This window comes from Onychomys torridus, chromosome 7 (genome assembly GCF_903995425.1).
Source record: "Onychomys torridus chromosome 7, mOncTor1.1, whole genome shotgun sequence".
Lineage (NCBI taxonomy): Eukaryota > Metazoa > Chordata > Mammalia > Rodentia > Cricetidae > Onychomys > Onychomys torridus.
In genome coordinates, this window is record NC_050449.1 from 16,628,931 (window position 1) to 16,651,182 (window position 22,252).

The 22,252-nt window shown below is 47.8% G+C and overlaps 1 protein-coding gene across 10 annotated transcripts in view; it reads left to right on the forward strand.

Moving 5' to 3' along the window:
- The window catches only part of Smarca4 (SWI/SNF related, matrix associated, actin dependent regulator of chromatin, subfamily a, member 4), a 97,521-nt gene that overhangs the window by 22,183 nt on the left and 53,086 nt on the right, over positions 1-22,252 (forward strand). For all 10 annotated transcript variants that reach the window (XM_036191703.1, XM_036191704.1, XM_036191705.1 and 7 more), the window contains exons 3-13: positions 438-570; positions 1,221-1,625; positions 1,837-1,935; positions 3,429-3,687; positions 4,792-4,918; positions 5,412-5,585; positions 7,786-7,959; positions 9,112-9,279; positions 9,383-9,433; positions 15,796-15,926; positions 16,063-16,120. In XM_036191703.1, coding sequence (XP_036047596.1) covers positions 438-570; positions 1,221-1,625; positions 1,837-1,935; positions 3,429-3,687; positions 4,792-4,918; positions 5,412-5,585; positions 7,786-7,959; positions 9,112-9,279; positions 9,383-9,433; positions 15,796-15,926; positions 16,063-16,120 — 1,779 coding nt within the window. The remainder of the gene's footprint in view (positions 1-437; positions 571-1,220; positions 1,626-1,836; positions 1,936-3,428; positions 3,688-4,791; positions 4,919-5,411; positions 5,586-7,785; positions 7,960-9,111; positions 9,280-9,382; positions 9,434-15,795; positions 15,927-16,062; positions 16,121-22,252) is intronic.

Consider the following 22,252-nt stretch of genomic DNA (forward strand, 5'->3'; position numbering starts at 1 on the left):
CAATGGCAGGACAGTGAGCTATCTGGTATCTTGCTGATGTCCAGTCTTTATGTGCAGATTTTTTTGCATGTCCCTTTGATATATATTCTCCAAGGATGAGGACTTTAGCCCTGGGTTTGCGACCAGTCATTTTGGCACAGGGAGCGAGGGGCCAGGACATTCCTGCTAGGAGCTGTGGCATGAGTCCTTTCCTTGTGGGTTCTCACTAGCCCAAAAGACAGCTCCGTACTTCAGCTGTCCATTGCTTCAGTGGTCACCTTCTCCAGCAGCTTGATTTTGTGTCTTTGTCCTGACACCCAGAAGCTGTAGTGTCTGTGCCTCAGAGTTAGCCTTCTGGCCGCCTTGGGTGGACCTCTGTGTGGTCTTCCTGGTGGTACTTTGTTGGGCTGCCTCTTCTTGCTGTCCTTGACTGACCTGTGTCCTTGTACATCTCATAGCCTATGGAGTCCATGCATGAGAAGGGAATGCCTGATGACCCACGGTACAACCAGATGAAAGGGATGGGCATGCGGTCCGGGGCCCACACAGGTATGGGACCCCCACCTAGTCCCATGGACCAGCATTCACAAGGTACGATCTGTCGTGTGCTACTTTCTGCCTCATGTTGTTCATGCACCTGGAGCCCAAAATCTACTTTCTTCAGTGAGGATTCTGAGGGCAGCTAGGACAGCTGAGCTGTGGAGAGGGCTTGCCTGAGGCTTCCCTGATGAGGTGTGGCTGGTGTTCTGTACAGCCTTCTTGCCTTGGAGTAGTACTGGGAGTCTGCACTGATGGGACAGAGATGGCTGGTCAGCATAGTGTTTGAGGTCAGGCTCAGCATGGTGGGGCCTGAGGTCTAGAAACTGCAGTGAAGCAAGTTGGATTTTCTACATGAGGAGATTGATGTAGTAGGTGACATGTGGAGTCCTTCCTGTCACCAGGGGCAGCAAGCAAGGTACTAGATCTTCGACCTCATAGGAATGACGGGAAAGTTTTCCCCACTGAAGGCCAGGCTTGAAGGGGCTTGGTTTGCAGGTCTCACCTTTTGCATTGATCATCTGTACCCTACTGAAACCATCCAAGCTCCTGTCCACGTGGGCTGGTGAGCTGGTGCTTCTTGTTTGACTTAGGAGAGTGGTCACTATGTCTGGGGATGCTGGGTGGTACGGATGTAACTTAGCAGTCATAGATATATGTGCTGCCAAGTGACTGCTGAATTAGTCTTCTTTCCTTCCCTACAGGTTACCCCTCACCCCTGGGTGGCTCTGAACATGCCTCCAGTCCTGTCCCAGCCAGCGGCCCATCTTCAGGCCCCCAGATGTCCTCTGGGCCAGGAGGGGCCCCATTAGATGGTTCTGACCCCCAGGCCTTGGGGCAGCAAAACCGAGGCCCAACCCCATTTAATCAGAACCAGCTGCATCAACTCAGAGCTCAGATAATGGCATATAAGATGTTGGCCAGGGGCCAACCATTGCCTGACCACCTGCAGATGGCCGTGCAAGGCAAGCGTCCAATGCCTGGAATGCAGCAGCAGATGCCAACACTACCTCCACCCTCAGTGTCTGCCACCGGACCTGGCCCTGGCTCTGGCCCTGGCCCTGGCCCAGGTCCAGGACAAGCCCCTCCAAATTACAGTAGGCCCCATGGTAAGGCCTACATCCCTGCCTCTGGGTCATAGTGGCAGGCAGCCCTAGCTACCAGTGGTGGTTATGGATGGGGTTATGTCAATTAAATGGTTTTATCCTTCTCTTTAGTCTTTTTTTGTGGTGGGTTGTATGTGTTCCTTGAGCTGACATAAGCAAAGGCCAGCAGGTTGAACACAGTGACATTTATGGTGCTTTGTTTCCTTGAATGTAGGTATGGGAGGGCCCAACATGCCTCCCCCAGGACCCTCAGGTGTGCCCCCCGGGATGCCTGGTCAGCCCCCTGGAGGGCCTCCCAAGCCGTGGCCTGAAGGTAAGTTTCTTTTCTCTTGGTGGCATGCCCTATCTCCTGTTGTGAGCCTGAGCAATGTTGGACCCCAGAGACTGGCTACATTTCTTTACCCCAGAAGAAGCCTCGGGCTTTTCTGTGAGGTTCAGCTGGGGTTAGCAGAGTACTTCCTATCCTTGTCCTGTGGGTGGGGATTGTTCTGCAGTCTCCTTACACTAGTCAGAGGAGGAAGGCAGGAAATGTGTCTACTATGGGACTCAAGGAGAATGGCTGGCTATAACTGTGACCACAGACAAGCTTGCTTAGGACAAGGTACTTCCAAGCTTAGGGGGACGAGGGTGTCCAGCATGGTTTCCTTCTCTCTAGAGAGCAATCCCAGGGGAGGTAGGTACCTCTGCTGATTGTATGTGGCCTTGGCCCTGTCATCTCTGAAATGTCTCTGGAAAGTAGTTGGTTATTTCAAGTTCTATGTTTGGGTTGGGACAGTGGACCCTGCCTGCTCTCTTGAGGTCTGAGGTGGACTGTTGTATATTAAAATCTGGTTTGTTTGGATATGGAATACAGTCATTCTCTTCATCTGAGAGGGAAACTATCCAAGACCCTCAGTGGATATCTGACATGCAAATAACAGCAAATCCCACATACACTGTGTGTTTTCTTTACACACTATCTGTGGTGAAGTTTCTTCCGTTCATCAAACAGAGTAACAAGAGCTAAACAGTAAAACATCAGACATGATAGAGTAAGCGGGAACGTGCTCAGGACAGTGTGTATTGTACCTGCTTCTGTGATAATGCTGCAAGGAAGCGGTGAATGATTCAGAGGTAGAATTTGGGTGTAGTTATTCAGAACAGCATGCAGTTGAAACCTAGCAATTGTTTATTCCATTTTTTTTTTTCATTTAATTTTTTTAGACTACCATTGGCCAAGGGTAATTGAAATGGCAGAGATGAAGCTGCTAAAGGGAAGCAGTGAACAGCTTTAGAAGAAAGACGGGAACGTGTGTCCCTGTGAAACCAAGCACAGGAAACCAAACGCTGGGTGGTTAAGTCAGAGGTTGTAGGAGCCCAGCGAGGAGACTGGCTCCCGCATTTTATGACAGGGTACTCTTGAGGAGAGAGGGATAAGAAATATTAGGAGGATAGAGGGGAGAGAAACAGATAGAAACACAGGACAACCTCGGGAGGGCCTGGGTCAGTATCCACTGGCTCCTCCTGTTTCTTCTAAAGGAATGCCAAGGAGTAAAGCAAAAGACCTCCCCTAGCTCAGCCAAGTGTAGACCCTTCCAATCACTTAGGAACTGTGCACATGGTCAAGCAGTCCTCTAATGTAGCTCTGCTGGGTAAAGCAAGCTCAGCTCTCACTAGGAGACCTTTGTGGGCCTCCACGTGAAGTGTCGGAGAACTGTGCTGGAGGATGGGAGTGTCTGTGTTCTGGTCTGGGTGAGAAGTGGGAGGGCTGGAAGGGCAGTCCTGTGGCCCCAGAGTTCAAGCAGCATATCCCGCTTGCCTCTCCAGGACCCATGGCCAATGCTGCTGCCCCCACAAGCACCCCACAGAAGCTGATTCCCCCCCAACCAACAGGCCGCCCTTCACCTGCACCTCCTGCTGTCCCACCTGCTGCCTCACCTGTGATGCCACCACAAACACAGTCCCCAGGGCAGCCGGCCCAGCCTGCTCCATTGGTGCCCCTGCACCAGAAGCAGAGCCGCATCACCCCGATCCAGAAGCCCCGGGGCCTGGACCCTGTGGAGATCCTACAGGAGCGAGAGTATAGGTGAGCACCCAAGTGCTGCACTGCCAGTGCTGATTGCCAGGTTTCGGGGAAGGGTTTTCAACTCTTTCTTAGGCTCGTTCCTGTCCCAGAGCCTTTGCGCAGGCTGTGCACATGCTGTGGCGTCCCGGCCTCACTGCTGAGGTGCATGGTCCTGCTCCTTTCTGCCTTGCACTTGGTGCTCGGGCACTGCTGCCAGTGCTTCCTGCTTTATTCCTGTAGAGCTATTCCTGTAATGAGACTGAGCCACAAGAGAAGGGCAGCATTTTGGCCCCTGTTCAGTGCTAAGACTCCATGAGAAAACTGCCCTGGCACATAGTAGGTGCAGTGTGAATAAGTATGAAAAGATAGAGTAGGGGGCTTTTCCCGCCTAGGGTTATCAGGAGAGGGTAGCATCTCCTTAACCTATAGACAAAACATGCATGCCCGTGGGCTAAGTAGATTCCCCCAGTCGTGCGTCTCATGGTGAGGCTGGATTGCCTGATGTCACAGCTTTCATTGCCCACATGGGATTAGCACTTAGCTAAGTCACTGATCTGGTTTGCTTTTCTATTGCTGGGGTAAAGTACTGACTAAAGCAACTTAGAGAGGAAAGCGTTTATTTCCCCATAGACTTCCAAGTAAGAGTCCGTTAATGGAGGAAGTAAGGGTAGGAACTCAAGCAGGACCTGAACCAGAGACTGGAGGAAGGAACACTGCTTACTGGCCTGTTCTCCAGCTCATGCTCAGCTAGCTTTCTTACGTAGCTCAGACCTGCCTTTTCAAGGATGCTGCTGCCCACAGTGGGCTGGCCCATCTGGTGAGGGGTTTTCCAGTTGAGGTTTCGTCTTTCCAGGTGATTCAAGGTTGTGTCAACTTGGCAATAAAAATTGATGAGGACAGTCACCGTCAGGTCTTGGGCTTGCTGTGTAGTCCCAGCAAGCCTGTTCTCAAGAGCACTCTGAAGGCCGCTCGCCTCTGTTCTGAGGCGTCATCTCTCTTTACATCTGGACTGGGTCTGCCTCCTCTGAGGGTAGATCCTTTACAGACTCCAGTTTAAAGACCAGGTGACTTCCTGCAGACTGATAGTCCTCACCACTTGTCTGTCCTTTTCCTGTCTCTGCCCAGGCTGCAGGCTCGAATCGCACACCGAATTCAGGAACTTGAAAATCTCCCTGGGTCCCTGGCTGGGGACCTGCGAACCAAAGCAACCATCGAACTCAAGGCCCTTAGGTTGCTGAACTTCCAGAGGCAGGTGTGTCTGGTGGCCTCAACTCTGGGCTCATGAGACCTTTTCTGACAGTGGGGATGCTGAGTTCTGAGAATGCTTTGAGGGAGGTTACCTGAGATACCTGTGTGGTTGGGGCTATCAGGATCCCAGGATGGTTAGTTCACCATCATGGCCCATACTGCAGCAAGAGCTGTCGATGGATATCCTGTGCATACACAGGTATGGGCTCCTGAGGTTGCAGTTGGCAGCTGGAAGGCAGGAGGCCTGAGTCTCTTCCTGAGGGTTCTGTTACACATACATCCCCCAGGAACTGTATGTGTGGCTGTGGGAAAGTCCAGATCTTTCGTGTTCTGCTCTTAGCATTGTCTCACCTGTGGTGCCCCCCAGGTGTCCTGTGCATTCCAGGCAGTTTGTTGGGCCAGCATCTGCCTGGCATGTGCTCATCCCTTGTAAGCATCACCACAGGCATCACAAACCCATCATGCCTGATGCCAGCATCTCCTTTTCTACCCTAAAGCTGCGCCAGGAGGTGGTGGTGTGCATGCGCAGAGACACAGCCCTAGAGACAGCCCTCAATGCCAAGGCCTATAAGCGCAGCAAACGGCAGTCACTTCGGGAGGCCCGAATCACTGAGAAGCTGGAGAAGCAGCAGAAGATTGAGCAGGAGCGTAAGCGCCGCCAGAAGCACCAGGTCCGTCTGCTATAGCACCTTGCAGGGTGCCCTCTGCTGGCCAGTCTGCCGCTGGGTCAGCTAAGAGTGCCCTGGGCACAGCAGTGTGCCAGTCCACAGGCCAGACAGTAAGAGAAGATGAGCAGTGGTCATACTGGGCAGGAAGGAGGCGGGAGAAGAGGGTAAGGACAGAAAAGGAACCACCTCAGGCCAAAGGGGCCATTGAGGTTTTCATGAGAGGAGACAGCAGAGAGACTTGAACCGGCTTGCTGACTGAGGAGGGGCAGTGGCCCTGGGACTGGAATGGGCTTCAAGGATCAGGGCAGCTAGCAAAGTGAGTCATAGGATTCACTAGAGAAAGTGAGTGAGGACCCTGCTGGATGTGGAGTGTTTGTGCTTTTGCTCTGAGCAAAGGGAAAACCACAGAAGACTGACCTCGATTATTACAAAGTCCTTCAAGGAAATGAAAATCTACAGTCCAGTAGGCTTGCGGATGAATCCAGTCTGCTCATTTGTTTTGTTGTGTATTATGCATATTTATTGTACCTGCATATATGCCCATTACATGCATGCCTGGTAGGTACCCAAGGAGATGAGAAGAGGAGAGCATCATATCCCCTGGGATTGGAGTTACACATGGTTCTTAGCCACCATGTGGGTTCTCAGAGTTGAACCCAGGTCCTCTGCAAGAGCAACAAGTGCTGAGTCATCTTCCAGCCTTGTTTGTTTATTTAATTTTGAAACAGAGTCTTCCTGTGTAGCCTTGACTGTGGTTGGTACTCTCTGTGTAACCCAGACTGGCCTCAAACTCAGCAATCCTCCTACCTCAGCTCCTGTATGGACCACCATGATGGCCTTGGTTGCTCATTCATAGTTTCTACATTTTTAAAACAATGACTATACCAGGATGATGACCATGGTGTAGGTTTGTAATCCTTGTACTCAGAAGTATCACAGATTTAAGGGCAATCTGAGCCCAAGGTATAGCTCACTTGATAGAGTGCTTTCCCAGCACATACCACACGGCCATAGGTTCAATTTCCAGTACCACACATAAGCAAATTTAAAGTCTGTGCTCAGTGTTAACCATGGTTAATGTTTTGGTATTTACCATTCCAGCTTCTTTATGTGTGTGTATTAATGATAAGTTAAAATACCTGGGCTGTCAAGATGGCTCAGTGGGTAAAAGTTAACTACCCACCCTTTCAGTAAAATCTAGAGACATTGATCTGTGCTTCCTCTGTGGAGTATCTCCCAGTTTCCTAGGAATCTTGTCATTGTGTCCCTATTGGGACACAGACCATAACTACTTTTGCTTTCTTGAGGCAGGTTCTTTTTTAGTCCAGGATGGCTTAGAACTCAGTGATCCTCTCACCTCTACCTCCCAAGTGCTGGCATTACAGGACTATACCACACTGCACACAGCTATGCAGCTAGTTTTTCACATTTCAGAATTAACAGTTGCCCTGGCAGTCACTACTGTATCAGGATAAGTTCCTTGAAGGGGCACAACTGAGCAAAGGGTGGGAGCATGTTTGGAACTTGCTTTACAGTGTCTAGTTGTCCCCGGCAAGAGGTTCACTTGGGCACATGCCCTTGATCCCACCACCCATGGTCGAGGCAGGTTGTTCTCTGAGTCCTAGGCTAGTCTGGTCCACACAGTGAGTTCCAGGACAGCCAGGGCTGTGTAGTGAGACCCTGTGTCTAACCCCTCCCTCACAGTGGGGGTTGGGGAGGGTAGGGAGGTGGTCCACTTGGTACACCCACCTGTTGTGTCCAAGGGCCCCTGTCATTGCACAGGGCCCAGCAGCAAATTTTGTCATAGGCTGTGTTGATCATGGCAGCCTTATTTTTATTTATTTATTTATTTTTTGGTTTGTTTTGTTTTTCGAGACGGGGTTTCTCTGTGTAGCTTTGCACCTTTCCTGGAACTCACTCTGTAGCCCAGGCTGGCCTCGAACTCATAAAGATCCGCCTGCCTCTGCCTCCCAAGTGCTGGGATTAAAGGTGTGCGCCACCATAGCCTGGCATGGTAGCCTTATTATATGGACGGAATCCCCTCCATTTTCTGTGAGGTGCCAGCGATGGAACCCTAGAGCTCCGTGTGTGTTAGAGAAGTGCTCTGCCACTGAGCCAGTTTTAGACACTCCTAGCCGTGGGTATAGTTGTTGTGTCTTACCGATCTGGAACTTAGCCACCCCTCCACGATGTCTCTCTGCAGGAGTACCTCAACAGCATCCTGCAGCATGCCAAGGACTTCAGGGAGTATCACAGATCAGTCACAGGCAAACTCCAGAAACTCACCAAGGCTGTGGCCACCTACCATGCAAATACGGAGCGGGAGCAGAAGAAAGAAAATGAGCGTATTGAGAAGGAGCGAATGCGGAGGCTTATGGTACACCCAGTTTTTTGGTTTTTGGTCACTTGCCAGCCCTGGGTATAGCAAATTCTGGGTTATTCACCCAGAATTACAGTTAGGTGCTCTGTGGCTTGGCTTAGAAGTAGAGCTGAAGGGAGAGCCACATGGACTTGGGAGGCAGAGGTCTAGGCCTTCTTCACCTGTATTCCTTCTAACTGTTAGGGCAGGGTAGCTCTGAGTTCTCTGGGCCCCATAAGAGCCATGGAAGGTACAATGAAATGAAGATGAGTCCAGCTGGACTGGTTGTTAGCTGCTCTGGGGACACAGAGGGGAGCAGAATGATTCCTGTCTCCCTGGGGCTCATGCTTGCCCTGGAGGGAACAAAGCAGACATAATAGTACTGGGTAGAGACATTTGAGGCAGGGCTGGGGCTGGGCAGCTGAGGGACAGACTTGGAGCAGCTGAGGGAGGGTCTGCTGCACAGTATAGAGGGCTGTGGGGAAGAAGAACGGAAGGAGTCCAGGAAGAGAGGAGAGGGTCAAGGAAGCAGGACACACACAGTATAGCCAGTCACCACTGAGGCCCTAGAATCTCAAGAACAAGACACCGGCTCCAAGAGCTTGCAAAATTGGGTCACGTGGGGCTTGCAGGCCATCAGGAAGGAAATAGATAATGGAAAGAGTACCCAGGGGAACTTTTCTGATGTTTTGTAGTTTTTGTTTTATTTGAAACAAGAATTCATTATAACCCTGGCTAGCCTCCTTTACATAAAGCAGGCTGGGCTTGAATTCAGATCCTCCTGCTGCTGCCTTCAAGTGCTGGGATTACAGTCGTGTTCTACCTCGTCCTGTCCATGCTCCTGTGCGTTCATAAAAGGATATTTGTCCAAGCTGAGATTTATGGAGATGGGCCTAGATCAGGTAGAGAGAAAGTGGATTGAGATTTGTGGCCATAGGGCCCAGATCAGATAAGAAGGTTGGGATTTGTGCTGTGTTTTTTGGACAGGGAGTCTAAAACTCATTTATGCCCTCTGTGAATGGTTCATGGCCGGAGCTGTATTGTCTGGCAGTTCCCTCCAAGTCCAGCATGGGGGTCAGGGCAGGGTGCAGCAGCAGTCATTTATGAGCTTCTACAATCGTCGGGTGTGCACCCCTAAGGCCTATGTCCCATCCTGCCTTGGTTTTACAGGCTGAAGACGAGGAGGGCTACCGCAAGCTCATCGACCAGAAGAAGGACAAACGCCTGGCCTACCTCCTGCAGCAGACAGACGAGTATGTAGCCAACCTCACAGAGCTGGTGCGGCAGCACAAAGCTGCTCAGGTCGCCAAGGAGAAGAAGAAGAAGAAGAAAAAGAAGGTTTGCTGGGCCTGACTGGAGCAGGCAGCCCTGTAATTGGCCTGGCGCTGTACTTAGTGGCCTGGCCTGTAAGGCCGAGCTGACCTTGTCTCTCTATTTGCAGAAGGCAGAAAATGCTGAAGGACAGACACCTGCTATTGGACCAGACGGTGAGGTGAGAAGTGGGCTTTCTCTTTGAAATCACGCTTTGTCTCTTCAGTGGGGTGCTGCTGGTGCTGTGGATTTCTTCCTCCTTGTGAGGGTGGGTGCTCAGGCCTTCTTCATGACGAGCCCTTTACCCACCAAGTCATCTTGCTGGCCCAGGGCTGAACTTCCACTTTGGATTGTCTTGCTTCCACTTAGTTCTTTTTGTAATACTTCAAAGTCGGGTTGTGGTACCGCACACCTTTAATCCAGCACTTGGGAGGCAGAGGCAGTTGGATTCTTGAGTTTGAGGCCACCTTGGTCTTCAGAGTGAGTCCCAGGACAGTCAGGGCCACACAGGAAACTTTGTCTTGAAAAATAAAACAAGTCTTTTTTTTTTTTTTTTTTAATTTTGTAGTTTGTTGTTGTTGTTGTTATTTTGGTTTTTTGTTTTTGTTTTTTTTTTCCTTTTTTTCGAGACAGGTTCTCTCTGTGTAGCTTTGCGTCTTTCCTGCAACTCGCTCTGTAGATCAGGCTGGCCTCGAACTCACAGAGATCCGCCTGCCTCTGCCTCCCAAGCGCTGGGATTAAAGTCGTGTGCCACCACTGCCCAGCCAAAATAAGTCTCTTTTAAAGATTTCATTTATCTCTGTGTGTTTATGCACACACCTGCCCTGACATGTGCATCAGGCATTTTCTAGGCAGCTTGGACTGCAGGCATGTGCTGTTGCATTCAGATGATGTCTTCATTTCTCACCCAGCTCCCCTTCGGCCTTCTTCCTAAAATCATTAGTCTCACTCCTACCAGCCTAGATTTACCACACACAGACCATCTATTCTGACTACCTGTCCAGTACTGTTGGTAGGAAGTCTGTTTGCCTAGTCTTCAGCCTTTGTTTTCAGATCTTTGGTTGGGGAGTGTGTTTCCAAGTTTGTTTTTTGACTCTCCTTGTGTCTTCTTGCTGATTTCTGCATTCACTGAGTTCATTCATGTGCTTAGTTAGTGGTTCCAGAAAGTCAGCAGACAGCATTGCTCATTTTGAGACAAGGCATGCTATCCACACTGTTTCCATTCCTACAGGCAGGTAGTCTCATGCATCTTTTGTGTGTTGGGGGGTGGGGTGGCAGTGGATCAAACCCATCGCCTTGTGCAGGGTAGATAACCTGTCCACCAGTGAACTATATTCCAGCACTCAGTGCAGGTGGAGGAAAAAGGAGTATACAGTGGAGGGGGGGAAAAAGAGTCCAGAAGGTAGATGTGGTGTCACCTGCCTCTGGCATGTGTGAGGTCAGAAGTGAAAGATCACTGGAAGTTCAAGGCCTTGGGCTATACAGTATCCTGTTTTACAAAAAGCAATTACAAAAATGTAATTGTGTGAATTATATTTGTGTGAATACAATGTCAGTCACTCCCAGATAGAAGCCCTACCTCTCCTGGGTGTTTTCTATGCAGGCCTCAGGCTGTCTGCTAGTTCCTGCCTGATGAACATGCCTCTGAGGAACATGTCAGGTCACATGCCCCTTGTTCTGTCTTAAGCCTCCTGAAAAGTTGCTACTCCCTCTTATTTGAAAGACATGTGTTTTGTGGAAAAACTCTCCAGGCAAGAACACTGATGATACATTCAGGCATCAGGAAAGGTGAAAACCTACTGGTTTCTCTGTGTAGCCCTGGCTGTCCCTGGAACTCACTCTGTAGACCTGGCGGCCTCGAACTCACAGAGATCCGCCTGCCTCTCTCCCAAGTGCTAGGATTAAAGGCATAGCACAATTACAACTTATGCTGGTTATGATTAACTCAGTCCTGTATACACAGAAAATCATGCATAAATCTCTTTGAGGAACAAATTAAGCTAAATATAGATCAGATATGACTATCAAAACTATTTTTAAAGTCCATAAAAATAAAGTTCTATAGATTGACTGAGAAAAATAAATTTATTATAAGGGTCTGGGAATGGGAGGGCCTGATGATGGAAACATTTTTAGCTACTACAGCACAAAAAGGTCACCAGGCTAGAAAGAATGTTTACTCCAGCTTCTGTGCTGGTAAGAAGGTTTTTCATCCTTTTTCTTGAAAGTACAACCCTGTGTGCTTAATATTTCAGGTTCCACTCCTGCAGTGGTTTTTTTGGTTTTTGAGACAGGGTTTCTCGGTGTAGTTTTGGTGCCTGTCCTTGCTCTCACTCTGTAGACCAGGCTGGCCTCGAACTCACTGAGATCCGCCTCTCTCTGCCTCCCGAGTGCTGGGATTAAAGGCGTGTGCCACTGCTGCCTGGCGGTTCTCAGCCTTCCTAATGCTGCAACCCCCAGTTCTTCTGTGCTCAACCATAAAATTATTTTCATTGCTACTTTTTTTCCCCCCAGAGCTGAGGACGGAACCCAGGGCCTCTACCACTGAGCTAAATCCCCAACCCCCCATTGCTGCTTTGTAACTGTCATTTTGCTACTGTTATATATCATAATGTAAATATCTGTGTTTTCTGATGGGCTTAGGCAACCCCTGTGAACTCATGCGACCATTAAAGGAGACATGGTTCTCAGGTTGAGAACTGGGGCCCTAGTGCATGTTTGTGAGCACAAGACCTTAGTGCCTCCTGCACCACCTTCCCTTCCATGGTGCTCAGACAATTCTCTTTGAAGATAATTACAGACTGGTAGAGGTGGTTCAACAGGTGGGTTTCTGTGAGGTGGAGGCCAGCCTGGTCTACAGAGCTTGTTCCAGAACAGCCAAGGCTACACAAAGAAACAAAAAAAGAACCTTTTGTTTCACTGTGTTTGCATGTTTGGACTGGTGATATCAGGTTAATTTCCTGTCATTTATTTCTCTCTCTCCCTCTCTCTCTTTCTCTCTCTTGTTTGTTTTTTTTTGTTTCTTGTTTTCTGAGACAGGGGTTTTCTTTGTAACAGCCCAGGCTGTCCCTCTCTGTAGACCAGGCTGGCTTCGACTGTCTGCCCTGTCTCTAGAGTGCTGGGATTAAAGGTGTGTGCCACTATTGCCTGGCAGACATTTATGTTTTAAAGCTGTTAGAAATCTGTCTCACTGAACACTTCTGCATCATGTTCTATTTTGGATTCTTTTGTTTTTTTCTGTTTTATACATGTATGCCTGCACATTTCTGTGTTTGCAGGTGTGTGTACATGTGTAGACCAAAAGGCAGCTTTGAGTCTCATCCTAAGAACCTCCATTTCCTTTGAGGCAGATTTTTTGTTTGTTTGTTTTTGTTTTTCGAAACAGGGTTTCTCCATGTAGTTTTGCGCCTTTCCTGGAATTCCCTTTGTAGACCAGGTTGGCCTCGAACTCACAGAGATCTACCTGCCTCTGCCTCCCGAGTGCTGGGATTAAAGGTGTGCGCCACCACTGCCCCGTCGAGAAAGGGTTTTTTTAAGTTGACCTAGAACTGATCAATTAGGACGGCTTTGCTGGCCAGAAAGCCCCTGGGACCCTCCTGTGCCTCCCAGTGCGTGCCAGGGCTCACTTGTGAGGCAAGCACTCTGCTGACATGCTTCCTCCCTGGCCCCCTTGTTTTCTTCTGTTGAGGCTTGGTCTCATCTAGCCCAAGCTGGCCTTGAAATATCTGGCCAAAGATGACCTGGAACTTCTGATCTTGTCTTCCACTCCAGAGTTCTGGCAGTAGAGGTATGGACCACTACATTACCCTTAACTTTTTTTTTTTTTTTTTTTAATTTATTAGTCTTTTCAAGACAGGGTCTGAGTAACACTGGCTGGCCTGGATGAAATTCATGTAGACTTAAGCTGGCCTCAAACTAACAGAAATCTGCTTGATTTTGCCCAGTGAGTGCTGGGATTAAAGGTGTAGGCCACCACGCATGGCCCATCTTTTTTTATTTTATTTTGTTTCTTTAGTTAGTATTTTTATTTCATGTGTATGAGTGTTTTACCTGTGTACCAAGTACATGTCTGGTTCCCCAGAGGTCAAAAAAGATGTCATATTCCTAAGAACTGCAGTTATAGACAGTTGTGAGCTACCATGTGGGTGCTGGGAACTGAACCCAGGTCCTCTGCAAGAGCAACAAATGGTCTAAAGTGCTGAGCCATCTCTGGCCCCTGGCTTGCTCCCCTACTCTTCTTTTTAAGCTAGGACCTTTCTATGTAGCCTGGGCTGTTCCTGAACTCTGTAGACCAGACTGGCCTCAGATTCACAGAGATCCAACTGCCTCTGCCTCCCAAGTGCTGGAATTATGTGCTAATAATAATGATCCCAGGATAATAATCCATGGCATTATTATGCCTCACTTGTTTTTAATGTACATTCTTGTTATATAGTCCAGGCTGATCTTGAAATTATTGTGTAGCCAAAGCTGGCCCTGAACTCAGAACTCCTGCCTTTCTTAGCCTCCCTAATGCTGGGATGACAGGCCCACCCCATGCCCAACTCAACTATGTGTGTTTAGCTCTTTTTTTTTTTTTTTTTTAATGATTTACTTATTATGCATACAATGTTTTGCCTGCATGTGTCCTTGTAGGCCAGAAGAGGGCGCCAGATCTCATTACAGATGGTTTTGAGCCACTATGGTTGCTCTGAATTGAACTCAGGACCTTTGGAAGAAGAGCCAGTGCTCTTAACCTCTGAGCCATCTCTCCAGCCTGTGTTTAGCTCTTTTTTTTTTTTTTCCCTCCCTTTTCTTCTTGGTTTCTTGAGACAGGGTTTCTTTGTTTAGTCCTGGCTATCCTGGAACTTGCTCTGTAGACCAGGCTGGCCTCAAACTTAGAGATCCAAGTGCCTCTGCCTCCTGCCAGCCTGGTTTCCACAGAATGAAGTTCCATGACAGCCAGGACTACACAGAGAAACCCTGTCTCAAAAACAACAACAAAAGGTTAAAAGTGCTGGGGTCTGATACTTTCTCTACCCTAATATTTGAATCAGAGTGCCCTAGGGTGAGTCTGAGTCTCAGTTACCTCAATTGTTTTTTAGCTTATTCTTTGTGTTTGGGTATTTTGCTTGCATGTATGTATGTGTACTGTGTATGTGCCTGGTACTCCCAGAAGTACCCTAGAAGAGGGCATCAGATCCTCTGGAACTTGAATTATAGCAGCCATGTTGGTGCTAGGAATTGGACCCAGGTCCTCTACAAGAGCAATCAGTGCTCTCAACTGCTGAAGCACCTCTCCAGCCCCTTATCTCAGGTGTTCCCACCCAGACTACGGACTGAAAAGCGTAAGTGAGGCTGGGGGCAAGCACCAAGTGACACGGTCTGTCACGGCACTCTAATGAGGAAGCACTGCAGTGCCGGCTCAGCAGGGCTCCCGAAGCTCAGTTGTGCAAAGCAGGATTGCTGCCTTGAGTCCGCCCCCTCGAGGTCTAGTGTAAGTGGCTGTGCGCTTCAGGCCCAGCGGCTACACTTGTAGTCTCTGTGCTCTAGAGGGAGGCTCAAGCAGGAGGCTGAAGCAGGCAGGTTGCCAGCCTGAACTAGTAAGACCTTGTGTCACACACTAAAAATAAACACTACAGACCTCCTCCACAAAGGGGCTGTGCGCTGTGAGATGCCAGCCATATGCTTTTACAGTGATCTAAGAGAACATCTGTGCTGGCTAATTCTTTGTCCATATGACAGCAGCTAAGGTCATCTGAGGAAAGAGAGCTCAGGGAGGAAATCCTTCCTAAGATTGTCCAGTGGGCAAGCCTGTGGGCTGTTATCAGTGATGACTGATGTAGGAAAGCCAGCCCATTGTGGGTGGTGCCACCCCTGGGCAGGCTGAGCACACCATGGGGAGCAAGCAGTAAGCAGCATTCCTCCACAGTCTTTGTATCACTTGCTTCACCCAAGTTTCTGCCCAAGTTCCTATCCAGATTCCCTCAGTGATAGGCAACCTGTGATAAACCTTTTCCCTCTCCAAGTAGCTTTTGGTTGTTGTTAGCATAGCAATAGAAATTCTAAGACAACATCCCAAATAAAATCCCTTGGACACCGGGCGTTGGTGGCACACGCCTTTAATCCCAGCACTCGGGAGGCAGAACCAAGTGGCTCTCTGAGTTCGAGGCCAGCCTGGGCTACCAGAGTGAGTTATAGGAAAGGCGCAAAGCTACACAGAGAAACCCTGTCTCAAAAAACAAAATCTTGGAATGGCCGTCTCTAGGAGAATAACCACAGCAGTATGCTTCTATGAGGACAGCCTAAAGAAACAAGTATGCACTGCTCTGGCTTTCCTGAATGCTTGGGAGGAAGTACTGGGACCAAGGGCGCATGCTGATGCCCACCTACTTTAAAATTTTGAAAGTGATCTGCTATCTCTCCTCTTCTTTTCTGATACTGTGTATTCACACTGGCCTCAATCTTACGTTTCTGTGTCAGTCTCCCATCTCTAAGTGGCCTCTTTTGGATCTCAGGATGGGAGTTGGGGAGCCTTGGGTCATGACAGTCACTTTCTTTTAGCCTCTGGATGAGACGAGCCAGATGAGCGACCTTCCTGTGAAGGTGATCCATGTAGAGAGCGGCAAGATCCTCACAGGCACTGATGCTCCAAAAGCTGGGCAGCTGGAAGCCTGGCTTGAGATGAACCCAGGGTGAGTTGGATGCCTCCTTCCTGGGACTTGGCAGCTGTGGTGGTTAGCTTGCATTTGAGGGCCAGGCCAGGCCCTAGGGAAAGTAAAGCTGTTCTTTGCAGGGAGCACTGCATCTAATTATTGCTGGTTTTCCTAGGTATGAGGTAGCTCCCCGGTCAGATAGTGAAGAAAGTGGCTCCGAAGAGGAGGAGGAGGTAAGAAGCCACTTTCTCTTTCCTGTTATTGGGCCTTCTACTTTGTTTGAGTCCATCACCCTGTGTGCTGGCCGGGCATGATATGGCAAGGGCAGTCGAGACACCCCGGGCTTGGCTGAAGGTGGTGCTTCAGAGACTCACTGACTTGCGGCCTGCTTCCATTTAGGGCTGACCCGGTGTCACTCGGTTCCTCAGGCGCACTGGCCTCATTTCAAGCGCTCAGCGTCACTTCTCTGAACACTGTGCTGCCTTTGTTCATTCTTTATCAGTGCTGTGACTTTAACGGTCACGCTGCATGTCCCCCCATGTGCAGTAGCCACCCAGGATTCTCCTGCTCGTGCCTCTGGATGGCTCCTCCTGCCCTTGCCCCTGGGCTTTGTGTTGGCCTCCCCTCGACACAGCATTAGGTGGACGGCACGCCATTTCCTTCAGCTTTTTCCTGTTGAGTTGTGGTGTTAGAGGACTTGTGGTTCCATGTCCACTAGAGTCTTGAGGGCCATCTTAAGAGTCTCCAGCTTTAGGTGTATATGTATATAACCTGTTTGTCTGTCTGTCTGTCTGTTTGAGATAGGGTTTTGCTACTTTTTGCACATTCTGGTTTGAAGCTCAGACATACATTCCTCCTGCCTTTCTGAATGCTAGTGTTATAGGTGTGCACTACCATGCCCAGCAGAGAACTTTGTTCTAATTAAACAGCTTCATTGAAGTCCAGTTTCTTAGTGAACACACGGGACTGTGAATCAGCCCCTCACACCAGGGTTAGAGTGCTTTGGTTAACCAGAAAGCAGCCCTTGAGCTGTCTTTCTCTGGTTGTCTTTCCTTCCCCTCTTGCCCCAGCAAGCCACAGAACTGGTTTTTTGTTTTGTTTTGTTTTTTGTTTTTTATTTCTTGTTTTATGAGCCTCCCTTCATAGCCCAGGCTAAGTTCAAACTAACCTCTAACTGCCGGGGTTACAGCAGTGCACCCTCACACCCCGCTCACGAATCTGCTGTCCTTCTCTAGGTTAACCATTTGTGGACATGCTGCAAATGGAATCGGAGCACCATTGTATAGCATGTTACGAGGTTCATCCATGTGTGGTGTGTACCAAGAACTTGTTCTTCTTACTACTGCGTAGTGTTCCATTGTATGAATAGACCATATTTTGTTTACCCATCCACTAATTGGTTGACACTTGTGTGTCCATTTTTGCTATGATGAATAATGTGAACATTTGCAAACATGTTTTGTGTGGACATATGTTTTCATTTTTCTTGGGTAGATTCCTAGGTGTGGAATTGCTGGGTCATGTGGTAAGTTTATGTTTACTTTTTAAGAGACTGCCAGCTGTTCTCCACAGTGGCTGTCCCATTTCACGGGTTCTGGTTTCTTCATGTCCTCACCAACACTTGGTATTGTTTGTTCTTTGCTTATGGCCATCTTAGTCGGTGTGTGGTGGTATCTCATTTGGTTTTGATTTGCATTACTCTAGTAAGTAGTGATGTTAAGCATCTTCATATGCACATGTGCTCCATCCATCCATCTTCCTCAATGGAAGTCTGTTGAAGTCTTGCCTGGTTTTAATTGGCCTGCCATCCTAATGAACAATCAGTTCTTATTTATTCTAGACACATGGTTCTGACCCAGTGTATAATTTGCAAATATCTTCTAGTATACTTGGTTTTTCACTCTCTTTTTCTGTGTATGTGTATATAAATATTGTGTGTGTGTGTGTGTGTGTGTGTGTGTGTGTGTGTGTGTGTGTGTGTTTGTTTCACTTGTGTCTGTCTGTATAGGCACACACATGCAACAGTGCCTGTGTGGAAGTTGGGACAACCTGAGGTGTCATCTTTACCTCTACCTTGAGACTGGGGACTCTTGTTGAGTGCTGGGTACCCCTGGTGAGCAGCCCACAAGCTTCCAGGGATTCCTCTGCCTCTGCCTCTGCCTCTGCCTCCCAATGCACCTTAGGAGCCCCGGGATTAACAGCCGCGCACTACTGCACCGGGCTCGGCGTGGATTCTGGGGTTGAATTTGGTCCTCACATTTGTACACAAGAGCTTTGCCCCCGTCCCCTGCCCCCAACTCTGTGTTTAATGGGTTTTAACTGCCTTCATCATCCTGTAGGCTCAGAGGTGAGGATTCTTGAATTCCTGATTTGGGTTCTCTAGTGATTTGTCTCACTTTGTTGATTGATCTATGCTTAAATTATTGATGTGAGGCTGTTTTGGGATAAAAATAGTGTTTAAAACCTATGTTTAACACTATACACTCTTGGGCACATTTGATAAGCTTTGGTTTTGAGTTTGGCTTTTACTATGTGTAACTCAGACTGGCCTTCAACTATTTGGCCAGGATGGCTTTACACTCTAAATCCCCCTGCTTCAGACTCCTAAGTATTGGTAATTATAGTTGCATGCCATGACACCTGGCTTCATAATGTTACCTTTCAACTCCCCCACTCCAAAAACCTAAGGCTTTATACATGCTAGATAAGCATTGTTGTATGTCTCATACATTTTAATGAATTCAGGTGGTTTGTTTTTCTTTCTTTCTTTCATTCTTTTTTTTTTTTTTTTAATGCTTTTGAGACAAGGTCTCTATATTATGTAGCTCTAGCTGTCCTGGAACTTGCTATATAGATTAGGCTGGTCTTGAACTCAGAGATCCACCTGCCTCTGCCTCCTCCTGTGTGTTTTTGTTTTTGATACTGGGGTTGAAAAAGGACCCACATATTCTAGGGAAGTACTCTCTACCACTGAACCCTAGCTTCAGCAATTATTTTATATTTATATAGTTTTGGCCCTCAGGAAGTTTTATTTAAAACAAAAGTATACAAAGGGACAGATATACTCATGGGTGAGGGATCCAGACCCAGAATCCCAGTATTTTATTTTTGTTGTCATACAATCTGAACTTCTTTTAAAATTTATTATCATGTGTGGGTGAGGGTAGGTGTGTATGTCATGCATGTGGAGATCAGAAGACAGCTCACAGGAGTTAGGTCTCGTATACATGGACTCCAGGCATAAAACTTGGATTGTAGGTTTGTGTAACATTTACAGAACTACAGTGCTTTTGATTTCCTTCTAATTTTCCCTTCTTTGTTCATTTTTGACATTTTCTTTTTAATATTATTATTAAGAAATTTTTTCTTCATTTTACATACCAAGCACAGGTGCCCCTCTCCTCCTCACCCGCCCTTCTTTGCTCATGAATCTGTGTTTAGGTGAGCACCTGAGGCAGCTTTGACTTCATGACATCCTCCGGAGTGCTGGGCTTCAGGTGTGCATCACCAGCACGGCTTTGCCCGCCCGCCTGCCCGCCTGCCTGCCTGCCTTCCTTCCTGCCTGCCTTCCTTCCTTCTTGCCTTCCTTCCTTCCTTGTGTTTTTTAAAATCCTTTTTTATTCTTCCTTTCCTGTGTACTATCTTTTTTCTGTTAAAATGTTTTTTTTCAGTTTGCTGAGTTACCATTTCTATAAATTTTCATTTGAGCTATGCATTTATTTAGTAATTTCTTTGTAATCCTACAATTCCAGTAGGCATCTTACTTCATTACACTATTTTTTTTTAGGTTGGATTTTTGAGATAGGTTCCTGATGGTTCAGCTCCAGGGGATGTGACACTCCTACTGACTATGAACCTGTCTCACTTCCTGAGTGCTAAGATTTAGCACAGTGTTCTTTTTTTCGAAACAGGGTTTCTCTGTGTAACTTTGTGCCTTTCCTGGAACTCGCTTTGGAGACCAGGCTGGCCTCGAACTCACAGAGATCCGCCTGCCTCTGCCTCCCAAGTGCTGGGATTAAAGATATGCTGTGCCACCTCCGCCAGGCACTAGCACAGTCTACTTGGAATTAATGCTTTATACACTCTCAATCCTTTGAAAGATGGAAGAAATAGGTAAAAGTATATTTACAGTCTTACATTCATCTGTATACTTACCATTTCTAATGCTATTTCTGGGTTGTTCTCCAAGGATTTATTTTATGTCTGTGAGTATATGCCTGTGTGTCCATGCAGAGGCCACAAGAGCCTATCAGATTCCTTGGACTTGGAGTTGCAAGTGTTTGCATGACAAGGCCTTATGAGTGTGCAGCAGGCACTCTTGGTTTTTCCAGACAGGGTTTCTCTGTGTAGCTTTGCGCCTTTCCTGGATCTCGCTCTGTAGCCCAGGCTGGCCTCGAACTCACAGAGATCCGCCTGCCTCTGCCTCCCCAGTGCTGGGATTACAGGCGTGCGCCACCACGGCCTGGCGCAGCAGGCACTCTTCTTAACCTTTGAGCCATCTCTTCAGGTACTATTTTCCTCTCTATGGATTTAAATTATCTGCTAGCATGTTCTTTTAGTTTCGCATGTTGAAGTTTTGTGTTAGTGGTTGTTTGGTTCTTTTTGCAGTCCTGCTGGGATTGCGCCCTAGGGCCTTATTATACATACAGCAAGTGCTCTACTGCTGAACCACACCCAGGCCTGTCTGCCAGCAACAGGTGCTGTTCAGTCGGTTTTTCCGGGCTGTTTTGTATTTTGGAAGGACAGTTTAGTTTAATGTATAGATACTGGGTGACAGCTTCCTCCTCCTTCAGCGGTTTGAACATGGGATTCCATTCTTAGTCGGCCTTTTTGTTTCTATGCATGTCTCTATATGCAGTCGTGAGTGCATGTGCAAGATGACCACACATCCACCCCCAGCAAAGCTACCGGCAGTTGTGAGCTGTCTGACATGAGCACTGAGAACTCAACTTGGTTCTTTAGCAAGAGCAGGATATGTTCTTAACTTCTCAGACCTGTCTGCAGCCTCTTTTTTGGCCTCTTGTGTCAGATGAGAATTCAGCCACCTGTTGTCTCAATTCTCCCTCTTTTTTTTTCTTTCTTTCTTTTTTTTTTTTTTGTTTTTCGAGACAGGGTTTCTCTGTGTATCTTTGCACCTTTCCTGGAACTCACTTTGGAGACCAGGCTGTCCTCGAACTCACAGAGATCTGCCTGGCTCAGCCTGGGATTAAAGGCGTTTGCCATCACCGCCCGGCCTCAATTCTCTTTTTTTATTGCCTGATAATAATTATTAGCCCCACCCCCACCCCAGCTGTTTGTCTGTTTTGCCTTATTGATTATCAGATTATCTCTTTGTCTTTGTCCTTTTTTTCCCCCCAGAGCTGAGGACCAATCCCAGGGCCTTATGCTTGCTAGGCAAGCGCTCTACCACTGAGCTAAACCCCCAACCCCATAAACAAATTTTGTTTTTGTTTTTGTTTTTCAAGACAGGGTTTCTCTCTGTAGTTTTGTGCCTTTCCTGGAACTCACTTTGTAGACCAGGCTAGCCTCAAACTCACAGAGATCCGTCAGCATCTGCCTCCCGAGTACTGGGATTAAAGGCGAGCACCATCGCCTGGCTTGTCTTTGGCTTTTTAGTGGCCTCCATACAAAGCTGTCTTGATATTTATCCTTCTTGTTGTGTCCCTAGCTTGGATTATTTTGGTTTTGTCAGAGTGGAAAGTGGATAATCTTTTGATCTGTGTTCATTGATTGAGTAGAAACCTAACTCCTCCAACAGCTTTACATACACTAGTTACTCCTGCTTGGAACACCTTCCATAGCCTGTGAAGAGAGGCAGGGGACACCTGACTGACTGCCTTTGTTTTTTTTTCTTGTTTATTTACTTAGCTCTTTTTTGGGGGGGGTGTTTTTGTTGTTTTTTTTTGTTTTTTTTCTTTTTTTTTCTTTTTGGTTGTTGTTAAGGCAAGGTCTCACTATGACTGGCTTGGCACTGTGGGGATGTAGACCAGACTGGCCTCAAACTCAGAGATCTCCCAGTTCGCTCCTTTCAAGAATTATGACCCACACACCCCCTCCAGGACCATGGTAGCTGTCTTAGATATCTCTATTGCTGTAATAAACACCACGACCTAGAGCAAGTTAGAGAGAGCAGGGTTCATTTGCTCTTACAGCTCCCAGGCCACAACCCATCACTGACGGAATTCCGGGTGGGAGCTCAAGAAGATTGAAGCAGGACCGCAGAGGAGCCCTGGTTACTACTGGCTGGCTTCCAAGCCCACAAGAACTACTTACCCTTAGTCTAGCTCCATGCCACCTGTTCCCAGGGTGGCATGACCCACAATGGCTGAACTCTCCCACATCAGTCAGTAATAAAGAAAAACATC